Source organism: Orbicella faveolata, unplaced genomic scaffold (assembly GCF_042242905.1).
Source record: "Orbicella faveolata isolate gen_17 unplaced genomic scaffold, um_ofav_v1 contig_14, whole genome shotgun sequence".
Classification (NCBI taxonomy): Eukaryota; Metazoa; Cnidaria; class Anthozoa; order Scleractinia; family Merulinidae; genus Orbicella; species Orbicella faveolata.
Genome location: NW_028301541.1, coordinates 3,703,361 through 3,716,053, shown reverse-complemented (window position 1 = coordinate 3,716,053; position 12,693 = coordinate 3,703,361). Strand labels below are relative to the sequence as shown.

At 42.7% G+C, this 12,693-nt stretch overlaps 1 protein-coding gene across 1 annotated transcript; it reads right to left on the bottom strand.

Moving 5' to 3' along the window:
* Positions 1-1,176: 1,176 nt before the first annotated feature.
* LOC110050363 (uncharacterized) lies at positions 1,177-12,249 on the bottom strand. Its single transcript, XM_020756282.2, has 7 exons — positions 10,466-12,249; positions 9,356-9,616; positions 8,435-8,820; positions 7,318-7,548; positions 5,217-5,973; positions 4,254-4,656; positions 1,177-3,217 (listed from the first exon to the last, which is right to left on the bottom strand). Exons 1-7 carry the CDS (start codon positions 12,083-12,085, stop codon positions 3,201-3,203), a joined length of 3,675 nt encoding a protein of 1,224 aa, XP_020611941.2. The 5' UTR covers positions 12,086-12,249; the 3' UTR covers positions 1,177-3,200.
* Positions 12,250-12,693: the final 444 nt, after the last annotated feature.

Here is a 12,693-nt window from a genome sequence, read left to right as displayed (position 1 = left end):
TGTCTCAATATGGGTCATATTTTTAAAATACGCCAATGACAGAGGAGAGTGCAGGGGAGGGTGAGGATGAAAGCGTGCTGGGAGGGGTGGGTGGAATGAAAACCTCAGTTAGGGGAATGAAATACTTTAAACCTATCTTTACAGCAAAAGTTTAGGTACTACCGATGTCTATAGCCTGCGAGCAGGCTCTCGTCGTTGGTGGTACGGACAAAGCCGTCGGCGAACGAAGCGACAGTCGGCAAGCGAAGCGAGTCGGTGAGAATGGGAGCCTCTAATTTCTCGTGAGGGCCCCTCACGGGCTTGCTTCGCTCGCTGACAGATCTCTCGCGACTTTCAGGGACTTTGCTCATCGACTTTGCTCCTGCAACGCACGAGAACCTGTTCGTAGGCTACAATGTCTATCAAACCTACCTGTCTGAAAGGTTATATTGATCTACAGTACTGAAAAGTAGTTTTGCCGACTGAATTTGGGATGGTGTGTTTCCGTAAAATAAGTTTAAAAAACACGATCCATCTCTGATCTTAAAAGCGACATGACTGATTATGTGATTATTCGAAGCCGGCACTACAGTATTAACTTGATATCCCGTCTATAAAGGACATATTGAACTAATCGACGTGGCTTTTTGTTTGATATACAACATACTGCATAAATAAACTTGTCAACGACGTAAGCCCCGTGACTAACTCGCCTAAAACTCCACGAGACTTCCCTTATTCAAATAAACACTGCGTTCACGCTATCCGAGGCTGAGAAAATCTCGTGACTAACTCGCCTGGTCTTCTACGGCGAGACGTCTCTCTATTACTTTATTTTAAAAAATCTCGTGACTAACTCGCCTGGGCTGAGTTGTTCGAAAGCCACTGAACGCTAACCCAGGATTGCGACTGTAAAAGACAACAAAAGTAGTAATTTTTCTTGTATAAGAAATGGTTTTCATTTCTTATGTTCTGTGTAGTTTGTGATTATTCAAGCTCATAACTGAAGGACAAAAAATATAAAAGAAAACCTTAACGAAAAAAATACAAAACTGAAATCAAAATTCTCGCTAATCCTGGGTTAGCTTAATCAGACCTTGAACAACCCGGCCTGGTCTTCCACAGCGATTCAATTACGTGGCGAATCAGTGCATTCTTGACAAAAATAATTAAAAACAGGACGAAAACAGGCTAAAACAGGATAGAAACGAAGGAAAAAGACTTGTATTTGTTCATCTCTATGGGACTTAAAGAGCAGATGACTCTCTAACAAAATTATTATCTTTCACAAAGAGGTCGCAAGAAGCGCTGGACTCTTGAAAACCAATATTGAGCCGCTACGCACATCGCATGACCAGCGGTATTACACGTTGAATAACGCAACTCTTTTTCAGCGAAAAAAGCGGTATTCTGCTTTTTGTAGCAAAAACATTTCAACTACTAAAATGTTAATAACTTGTTTTAATTTGGTTATGTCATCCTTGTGATTTCTTGTCCAGGATCAAATTCCAAACAGACCAGTAAGATTATGAGCTCGAGATTACACTTTTTGTAAGGACATTGTTTTTCCGACGGAGGCTGAATATTCTTAATTATTTTTCTGCCCGGCGATTATAGGCTGATAATATTCTTATAAATATTCTTATATCACAGCGTATGACATTTCTGTTTTCGACAGAATTTAGTGTCTGGATGGTATAAGAGTAACTTTGGAGCCAACCTGCAGGCATCAGAGCATCGAACATACGGCTAATGATGTTTTTGTTGCCTTTTGGCTAGTTTTGCCGTTTAGAGAAGGAAGGACTTTACACGGTTTAGTTAAGGCTGGTTTTCACTAGCGACTGAGTCGTAGCCGTAGTCGTAATCAGAAGCGTAAAGCGATACGATCTGGTGAAAATCAATCCGACGGAGTCGGAAGAAGAACACCCATTCCGCCTATGATTCCGTCGCTTACGATCGAGTGAAAACTAGATTGTCGCAGTCGGAAGCAAAAGCGGAAGAATAAACCAATCACAATGCTCGATTCCGGGCCTTGTGATTGGTTGGTTCTTCCGTTTCTGCTTCCGACTCCGATAATCTGTTTTCACTAGATCATAAGCGACGGAGTCGTAAACGGAATCGGAAGAAATGGAAACGTTCTGATTCTTCCGACTTCGATTCCGTCGAGCTTATGACTCCGCTTACGACTCCGATTTTCGATTTTCACTGACTAGGTCGTAAGCACTCTTAAGTCTCTGACTACGACTCCGACTCCGACTCCGTCACTAGTGAAAACCAGCCTTTAAAAAACATGTAATTGTGTTGTATTAACAAATTTTCAACACAAAAAAGATATTATTTTCAAAATCTCAACCTCGGGTTTATTCTTAAAACTAATGTTCTAAAAAATTTGGTATGAGGAGATAGTTGTTGTATCCAGTGTGTATGACAATCAGTAAAAAAAAATCAATTTAAAAAAATGAGAAGATAGTTGTTGAGATCGATGATCGATTTCATAAAAATCGAGAGCGAATAATCTTATTGTTTTACTAGAATTCTAACTAAAATCCCTTCAGATAAAGAGTTACAATTATCTGCGTTCGCGCGTCACCATTTCGTCAATAATTTCGAGTTTTTTAAGTGGAGAAGTGGATATCCTTCTTTTAGTCTTCTCAGGGATTAAATTGCCATTTGTTCTAAATCTTCCTCCGAAGGTTTAGAAAAAAAATAACAACAAAACAATTTCGCTAGTTTTAGACAACCTCCACTGCACTTAAATGGCTGGTAGTATACGGTGGCTCAACCAATCAAATTGCGGCATTTACATCTGGACACTAGACGAATTCTTCTAAAAGCAGATAAAACCTCGCTCGCTCGCGATCATCATCGCGTTTTTTTTCCTCGCTCATCAACTTAGCAATGAGAAAACAGAAGACGTCTTCGCGGAGAGTCTGGGCTCCAGTGATTTTTGGTGAGGCATACTTTGCCCTTTGACTCAGTAACGTATACTTCAGTGCTTTTTTCCTGATCCAAAAATTCAAAAGATCGGGAGTCGACCCTCGAGACTTTCTGTTGTGATTTTTATGTTACTTCGTACTTGTCTTTTATCAACCTTTTCTTGGCACTTAACTATCAATTATGCTAACCTAATTTCTTCCCTATGCTTTCAATATTTTGGACTATTCTTTTCTAGGAGTGAATCGAGGCAGGTCTACGAGACTCGGGCTTCACTGTGTTGCTCTTCACCTTGAATCTGAACCTAAAAAGACAAAAACACGCAGAAAGCTTGAGAAAGCCATCACACTCCATTGCACTCCTCTCTTGTTTCCGTGGAAATAGTTATGATCCCCACAGGGGGAGGGGGGGGGTGGTTAATCCCATGTGAATAGGTCGGGGATGCTTGTCTGAAAATTTTGAATCAAAATCCTAAAGGAGACCAATCTGAGCGTTGTTCGAGCTTTACTTGACCCATAAAGATACCACTTTAAAAGTGACATGACAGTATTTTACGATTTCTTTGAGCGTAACCCTAAAATATATACCAAAATTCGTATTCACACCTCGACGCGAGCATCCCCGGTCTCTTTACAGGTGATGTCCTCCTCCCTTCCTCCCACCGCCCCCGCCCCGCTCCCTCGGCTTAAGACCTCTAGATTATTCAAAATACGTTACTAGGCAAAATCCCTGCCTGCCGAGAACCGAGGACTCGGACAATACTTGAAGAAGGCACAGGCGGATCCAGGGGAGAGGTTGACGGGTTGCAAACCCCCCCCTCCTTTGAGCAGTATTTTGTCAGTTATTTGTTTGACACATCATAAAAATAATAGAATACAATTGTACAATTGTTTTATACGAAGTTGTTTCACTTCCACAAATTGACTGATGTCAAGTTAGAAAAAGATAATGTACACTTCACGACATAATTATTTTTGGTTTTCTGGTTGACAAAAGGGAAACTCCAGATTTTCTATCATGCCTTCAAAAACGTTTTTCAAGTGTCAGGAATGCTGGAAATGGTGTTTTAGAGGGTAAAACGCAGGACATGGCCCCGGAGCCCCACTAGAAGGTGTGCATCCCCTCCTTTCTGGAATTCCTGGATCCGCCCCCGAAAAGGGACAATGACGGGTGTGCCTGTGCATTAGTTTACAAGAAGTTCTAATAACGCTTAAAATCTTGTTGTAATTCCGAAGTTGTAACTTCTAGGTGAGGGAAAAAACCGCTGGTGAAGAACGGAGGGGAGCAGGAACAAGAAAGCGGCTAAAATGGCTGAAATTTTCCGCGACGCTAGTACTGACCATGCTCCGAGCCTTCTTCAGATGAATCGAAGATTGTGTCCGGGATCTTCCTCTGTCTTTCCGTCTCAGTTGAAAGGCTGTGGTCGATATCCGTCCCCTCTAATTCGTTATACCCTTGACGCCTTGTCGCTGCATTAATCTGAACGCATGCGCAGTCAAAACGCCTTTGGAAAAAGCGACTGCCCTTATAAACAGTTACCACAAGGGTGTGACAAGCCAAGATGACCAACAGAACCAGGCAGACATAGTATTTGGTTGGTTCGTTGTCCGTGATTTGCATGATTGACAATGTACATAGGACTAGCAGATACACGGATTCCGCGACGTTGACTCGTGCGCGAATGTAAGGCTGACAGTTACTATGCACGGCCAAGATCAGGACACACATGAAAACCATCAGTATCTAGGAATCAAAAAAGAAGAGGAAGAAGTCATCTTGCTGAAGCATGCATGTGCACTACACTGGAATTTTAAAGACCTCGTAACTGAGAATGAAAGCCTAGGGAGGCCCCGACTACACTAATGCGTTTTTAATAGTTTTCGTCTCAAAGAAAACGAAGCAAAACATTTTCGCCCACACTAGCATAAAGAAGAAGAACAATAACTTTATGTAACGAGGGTAAAAACACTTAATAGCATTTTCGTTTTGCTTTCACCTGTTCACACTAACCCGTTTTCGTATGAAAAAGCATACTTCTTGATACGTTTTTCCCTGTAGTCCGCACTAAAACGACCGAAAACGCTGATGAAAATGACAGTTTTTGACGCTTTTTCATTTTCATTCAAGATATTGCTTTGGAGAAGTTAGTGTTACATCAAAATAATATCCGTTTGGTTAAAATGTTTCACCCGTACTGAGACAAGATTTTCGCTATACTCTTCTACTTTTCAATGAAGGCTAACGGTTACCTTCAAAGACACCTTTTTCGGCATCAGTTAAACTCGTGCTTTTCTTTACCTTACCTTTTTAGTTTGCCAGTTTGGAACGAATGCATAAATGGCGACCAGGAGGACTCTACGACATAAATCCACTGACCACCACCAACGGCACTCGGGGCGCAAGCCGCTTGTCAGTGTGTTTAAATATTGAGGATCAACCCTCCAGTAGCCATTGGTTAACAGAAACACCATGATTGGCGGAGGGATCACCAGTAACACAAGCACGAGAATAGCGATTACTGCCATTGGTAGATGATTACCATGGAAACACTCCATCGTGCCGTCATAGAAGAACACGTGTTTATCACCAACCTTTGGGCAAAACAGGATCACAAACGACGTTTCCACGAAGTAGTTGTAAATAAATACAACGAGAAGCCAAAATGACCGCAGCATCGAGTTTCGACGAAAGTTAAATCTCAGGCAATAATTGGCGCTTAACACGTAGGCCAACAAGAAGATCGAAAGAGCGAGGACTGGAACAGCGTATCCAAAGGCGATGGTGTAAAGGTTATTTATTCCTTTTATGATACATGTCTTAGAGAGATAGATCAACGGACCTCCAAAGTTGAAGAGATCTGCTAAAAGAAAAACATGTCCTCCTAAGTGGCTGACGGGATCGAAAATGAAGGGGAGTACTTGAAAGAAAAACAGGGGCCCTCTTAACTCGCTAGATATGCCAGGATTGAGCCAGATGATGAGAATGCACAAGATAACCACAACAGGAATGACAACAGCCAGCACCCATCCAGACCCGGTGCAACTAACGCACTCAGACCACCTAAAATGCAAAGAAAAGTTTAAAGAAAAACCTGCGTAAGTGAGTTTTATTACTATACAGAACAGTAGAAATGAATTATAGGATGCCGACAACTAAAACATTAAATTACAAAGCTGATTTATGCGATAGTGGTTTTCACTGAGCGTCGTACAGTGAAACTGAACCCGTATTAAGCGGACACCCTTGGGACCCTTACTAGTGTCCGCTTAACACAGGGTGTCCCCTCTAAGCAGTTTCTAAAACATTATGCAATAATAGTTAGTTATTAACCCTTTTGTAACTCAGTGTAACACAGTGTGCGATCAAAGAGTGTTCATAGCACAATGTTCAGTCAGTCAATGCATCAATCTGGAGTAATCTACTTAGCTTTAAAACGACATCGCTGAGCAATGTTAAAGGAGTCTAAGCTGAGCTTTTAGAAGTAGAAAGCCCTTGAAGTGTCCGCTTAACAGAGGTGTCCGCTGAAAGCAGGTTTATTTTACAGTAAATGTAAGAGGAACATTTTGGAACTCAAGCTGGTGTCCACTTGATAGAGGGCGTCCGCCTAATATGGGGCCCGCTTAAAACAGGTTTCACTGTAAAACTAAAACCAAAGTAATCATTCTGACCTATGACAAGAGAAGCAGACAGCCCAGTGAATCAATCAGAATTTGAAGTAATTATATGCACCGGGCGCCAAGCGCGGGAAAATGCACGTGTGAAACCAGCAATTGGCTTTGGTTTTGCTTCTCATTGGCTGAGAAAGTGGCGCGAGTTGTGTCAACCAATCACAGAGCAAAGTAAAGTAAAACGAGAGCAAAGGCGAATTACTTTTGACACCCAGTTGAAGACCGCTCTATTTAAAACAACAACAGAAGAGTTTTTCTGATGTGCGCTGAAGGCAATACACACACTTGTCCAGTGATCACCGTCTGCACTGTATTGGTGTCCCACGTTCATGCTGGAGAGGTTCCTGCATTGAGATCTCCACCCTGCTTAAGTCCCCCCACCTCCCCTTGAAAGATCTCTGTCATTGAGAAATTGAGAAATGGGAGAAAAGCAAGGCCCCTTTTTTATTAAATGTCCGCTATTTAGAGGTCCCCACTTAGGTGAGGTCTCCCAGCTCCTCACAGAATTCCCCGCCTTGAATAGCTTAGGTCACCTTGCTGGAGAAGCTAAGTGCTTGCCCTAAGGTGTCCGTCTTGGTGAGAGGTAAGTCTCGGCGGGAACTACAGTGTACTGAATGGCCTACTTTGCATGTCCAATAAAGAAATCTCTTCACTCGCTATCTTAATATAAGGTGTCCACCAGTTTACTGTATGAGAGGACCTATTTCTACCAAACAAACTTGACATTTACTTGTACCTTAACCCAACACTAGTATTCCTGGAGCATTTTCCACACAGCCATCCCGCGCGATTTTTAGAGCACTGTTTATCACTGTTGTCTGGGTCATATAAGCACCCTGGGAAGTCCCCGGGTGCACGTGTACAATTGCAGTACTTATATGGACAGAAGTATGTGACTAAGGTACCGTCGTCAGTGATGCCAGCCCAGTACCCCTCCTTCAGGTAGATTGTTCCGCCATTCTCACATCTGTTGTGGCAAGGACAGAGATATTGCGAGGGTTATATACGTGCGTGTAGAGATACCATTGGCGTATTGACTGAATGGGAGAACCGGATGGGAAAAAAATCGATTCGAGGGTATGGCGTACGAACAGAAAGCCACATATACCCGTATACAAAACGACCGAGAGTCAATTTACATGTTCCCGTCATAGTCGACGTTTACGATATCACTTTAATTAGGCTTGATTTCTTCTGGAAAGATTTGAACTGAAAATCAGTTTGTGAACTTTCTGAATAGACCTTTTTCACTTGGGCGGTTTGTTTTCCCATTTACAGACCACGTGATATTCTCAAGAGATTTTCTTTAATCCATCTTAAAATTATTTCGTTATATGCACACGACTATTTGAAAATTTGAAAGGAAGAATTCTCCAGAGTATTATCACATGGTCTGAAATGGGGCAACAAACCGCCCAGTCGAAAAAGGTCTATTGGGAACCTTGTACGAATTGAAGTGCGGGACAAAGAACGATTATTCCGGACTGGGCTACGTTTTCGCTTGATGTCCGGCCTTATGCAATAGACCTTTCCCGTATTCCAACAAACAGTAGCGCCAAGTCGAGGTCAGGATGGACAGAAAAACAGTAAATGTATGAAAATGTCCACCCCAACCTCGCTCTGGTGCTATTGTTCGTACGCACTGAAGTGGAATGCTGGAAAGGTCTATTCAGTTTGCGAAAGTTGTTTCTTTATTTACAGCCGAGGATTGTGTTAGAGGGAATGAGCGTTGATAACTAAGGTTGCTTTTAACTTAACGTAAGGACGTCCAGATATAGAGACGTTGACCGAAGTTCATTATTTTTGTCCACGAGATTTCAACTATGAGTAACTGCCGCAATTCGGATCCCTACCTCATAATACCAGCCAGTTCTTTATTACACTTGCACGTTTTTGAATCAGCAGAGTAAAAGAATCCCGGACGACACGGCTGCAGCTCCAATTCAAAGGAATATCCATTCTGCAGCGTGGAGAAGAAATCAACGAATTGAATCTTACGCTTGTCCTTGTCTTTTCTGCGGTGTGTCTTGTTGTACAATGCCTCAGGAACTTGGAAAGAGAACGGAACACTACTTGAACTGTTGGGCGAGAGTGCATACAGTATGTTTTGTAGCAGGAGCTTCGACGTGCTGTTGACGTCTACGTTGTCGGCTTCTGATGCGAAAGCAATGGCGTAAACATTGTGTCCAAGTTCATCAACAGCATGCAGATTCAGAAGAAAGTTTTGGCCAGGAGCGAGCTGTAATGGAATGACAATAGAGATGCACAATAGGAAGCATTCGTTAATTTATTTTCTTGGCATGTCAGGGTTTTGTAAGCAAAAGAATGGTACCACAGAAATTAATAGAGCAGAGAAAAGTATGAACCATGGACCATACAACGAACGAACAAACGAACGAGCCAAACCAAAACAGACAGACGAACAAACAGACACACAGACACACACAGAAAAACAGACAGAGAGATAGATGGATAGACAGACACAGACAAACGGACACACAGATAGACAGACAGACAGATGAGGAGACAGGCAGTCAGATTTGCAGTAAGAAAGAACAGAAGAACGAAGCAACAGATAAACGAACCAACGAAGCAAGTAACGAGCGAACACAAGTAATAAGGAACAAACTACGAAATAAACGAGTAACAGTTTGAATAAAGGTCTGAATGAATGAATACACAAGAGAAAAGGAAGTAGATAATGTCTTATAGTTAAACGACTGAACTTCTATAAATTAAAGAAAACTGAAGAAAACCCGACAAGCCATGCATACTTTTACAGTAGAATTATCTTCTGTAGACAAGTGGAAACGTTTGGTGTCCGTGGCAATATCGTATTCTGATCCCGACAGAGCTTCCCCACCACCATCAAAAATAATCGAGTTGTTCTTGTACACAAAATTTCTGGACCAGCGAAGAGCTTTACTGGGATCGTGATATGGAAACTCCTCTGTCCACACACACCTCTGAAGAGATGACACAAAAATTGCGGCTCCTTTAAGGTTACTGCTATTCTCGATGAAGGATATGTTGGTCTGAGAAATAAAAAGGTTTACGGCAATAAAGCAACTATATCGATTAAAAACTACATTCCGTTCATATAAATTTGGCGTAGACTGACAAAAGCCAAAATTAAAGAAGTGAAAAGAAAGAAAATATCAGCTCAAAGAATGACTAGAGGGTCTCCGGATCGAGCGGTCCGGGTTCGAGCCCTGGCCGGGGACACTTCGTTGTGTTCTTGGGCAAGACACTTCAATCTCACAGTGCCTCTCTACCCTCAAACTCCAGCCTGATGGACCACTTGGCTCGTATGTAGACTTAACCTGTACCTTTTACTTAGGTGAATGGGATGAAGGGGAATAACGACCGCAAAGCATTATAGGAGACCATCCTCGGAGACCCAGGGGCAGTTAGTGGGGGCGGGGAAAAGTCTAAACAGGCGAGAAAAAATTCGGGCGAAGAAATGTCAAGAAGGAGAGAAAGAGCCCCTGGGGACAAGGTTTTAACAGACAAGTTCCAAACGGTCAGAGTAGTTCTGGCTTCTGATTGGTGCCAGAAAACCTTTGTTTTTTTTTCTGCCCAATCACAGAGTAGCAAGACTAGGTATCGTTTCGTGTTTCCTTACACGAGAGATACATACAGGCCAGTTGCTCGCCATATTTGTCTGGGTCGTTCGCCGAGGGTTTACTCTTTCTCTCCTTCTTGCCTTTTCTTCGCCCGAATTTTTTTTCGCCCGTTTAGACTTTTCCCCGCTCCCACTAACTTCCCCTGGGTCTCCGAGGATGTATGGGAGACCTGAACTATCCCTTTTGGGTTAAAGGTAAACGAGCTAGTTCCAGTCCCAGCATCGTCCAAGGTTGGTTCCAGTCCTATATTATCCTTACCTTCCATTTAGATGGTGGCTCATGGGGATCGCGGTATGCCAGAAAACAGTCGGGATTTTTCTCGTGTATAAACTCGTCCATCGTGTATTCCTTCACAAAAATGGCTCCACCCAGACCCCTCGCTTTATTTCCTAAGAACATCAGCTCGCTGTCAGGGTATAGAATAATCTGACTTGATTCCAAAAGCACTGCGCCTCCATTCGTTCCTGAGTTGTTGGTAAAAACCAACTGTCCTTGAACGTTTATAACGCAATCCTGAAACCCGGCGGCACCACCTCCGTTGTTGCGCATAAAAACATTTCTTCCTCTAAACTTCACATTAACCCGTTGACTTGTGAAAGGGCTGGTGCGCGCGAACCTTGACATATCATGGTCCGCTATGGTGCAATTGATAAACTCCGGGGTCACATCCACCGTTCTGCCGTACGGCAGAGCCGTGGTGAAGCGAATAGCCGTGCTGGCACTACCAAGATTGTTGCTGAACACAACAGTGTCAAAGCGCAACACAGAGTCGTTCGCTGTTCCATCGTAGTTCATTAAGAAGACATTCATCCCGGCGCCTCTCTTAGACTGGTTTTCGCTGACTGTGCAGTTTTTGAAGAAGGTGGTGATACTTGACGCATTGTCCCACTGGGAAAATATCAATCCCCCTCCGGTTTGTCCAGCTATGTTCTTTAAAAATCTTGAGGTCCTTATGGAGTAGTTGTTTCTTGACGCCATGTTAGTGTTGGCGAAGTAAACCCCTCCTCCATAAGTTGCTGAATTGTTCGAAAAAATACTGTCTTCTATCACAACGCGACATTGATCGGTTTTTTCTAGAAAAACGGTAAGAAGGCCTCCGCCTGTGCTAGTGAAATGGGATACATTTGAGGAAGGTGCAACGAAATGTGTCGACTTATTCGTCACGGCAGAATTTAATGTGAAGTTAGAACTTCTGATTATTATAGAAAGATTTACAGCTTTACGGAACAAAAAACCCGCGCCTCCAGCCGCAGTTGTAATACCGTCTTGAAACTTTTCACTAGAATTTTGCCTATTGGATGTATTATTCATGAAAAGGCAGCTGTCGATTGCAACCCCGCTGTCAAAGCCATTTATCCCAGCCTGCTTGTTATCTTTAAACACGCAATTCATGAAGTTTATTTCATCAGAGTTCCATATGATCACGGCAGCAGCGAAACGAGGACCACAGTTTTGGAATCCAAGGTTTACAAAGCTGATGTTTCGTGTTTTATTGGTGAGATCATGACGTGATCCTATCTCAAATCCAGCCGAGATATTCGTGCAGTTAATAATAGATCCAGTTGAGTGATTTGAGTTTAGAATAATGTTTTTGTAAGGACTTGTTTGAATGATTTTGACCCGTTCCTCCAAGTCGTAAACTTGATCCTCGATTGAAAAAGTGAAGTTTGTTTCATTGCGGTTTCTGCTGTCCTCTATGGCAAACAAAGCGAATGTTACCGATCCACAGGGCCTTGCTGCATTAGAAACCAAGCATGACAAGTTATCTTTCCCAGTTATTTTCGAAATTCCGATCCGAACAGCTGTCGATTCGAAACCGATGAAGATCCAAACCAAGTTAAGTACTGAAAGGACGGCGTTCAAGTTGTAGCCTGGCATTTCCGAAACAAATCTGTCAAATCTCTCAAAATGCAGCAAAAGGGAGATCGTACGTTTTCCACATGTGAAAGAGAAAGCGCTTTGAAGTTGACATCAACTAAAATAATTGAAGTTTCAGGTTCCGATATCCATTAGCTACAATAGGTCAAACCAACTCGTGACTGGCATTAAAAAATACGTCGTCACGCCTTCGCGTGACCTATCGTTTGTTTTCGGTTCGCCGCGAGCCCATTGCTTGCAGGGACAGTTTATTTCGGTTTCGGCAGCCAATAAGCGAAAAGTAGTTCGAAGCCGTGAGCAGTTGCCACGGCTTCGCCGCTCAGCCAACACGAAAATTCCCTCAAGCTGACCTCGAAAGAAAGAAGTGCCTGCATATACTGGCAGCGTGAAAAATCCATCTGACACACCCGATTTGGCCATACGGAGACACCCTCTTGTAGCTGACCAAAAGGGTCATGGCCTTTGTAAATTAGAAAGAAAACAGAACGTACCATTACATTCTCTCGTGTTTTTGGCTTCTTGGTCAACGATCCGTGAAAAAGAAAACAAAACGAAAACGAAATATGTCTGATTGTTTTGCCAATGTACCTTACTTTGAGGTCCTATTT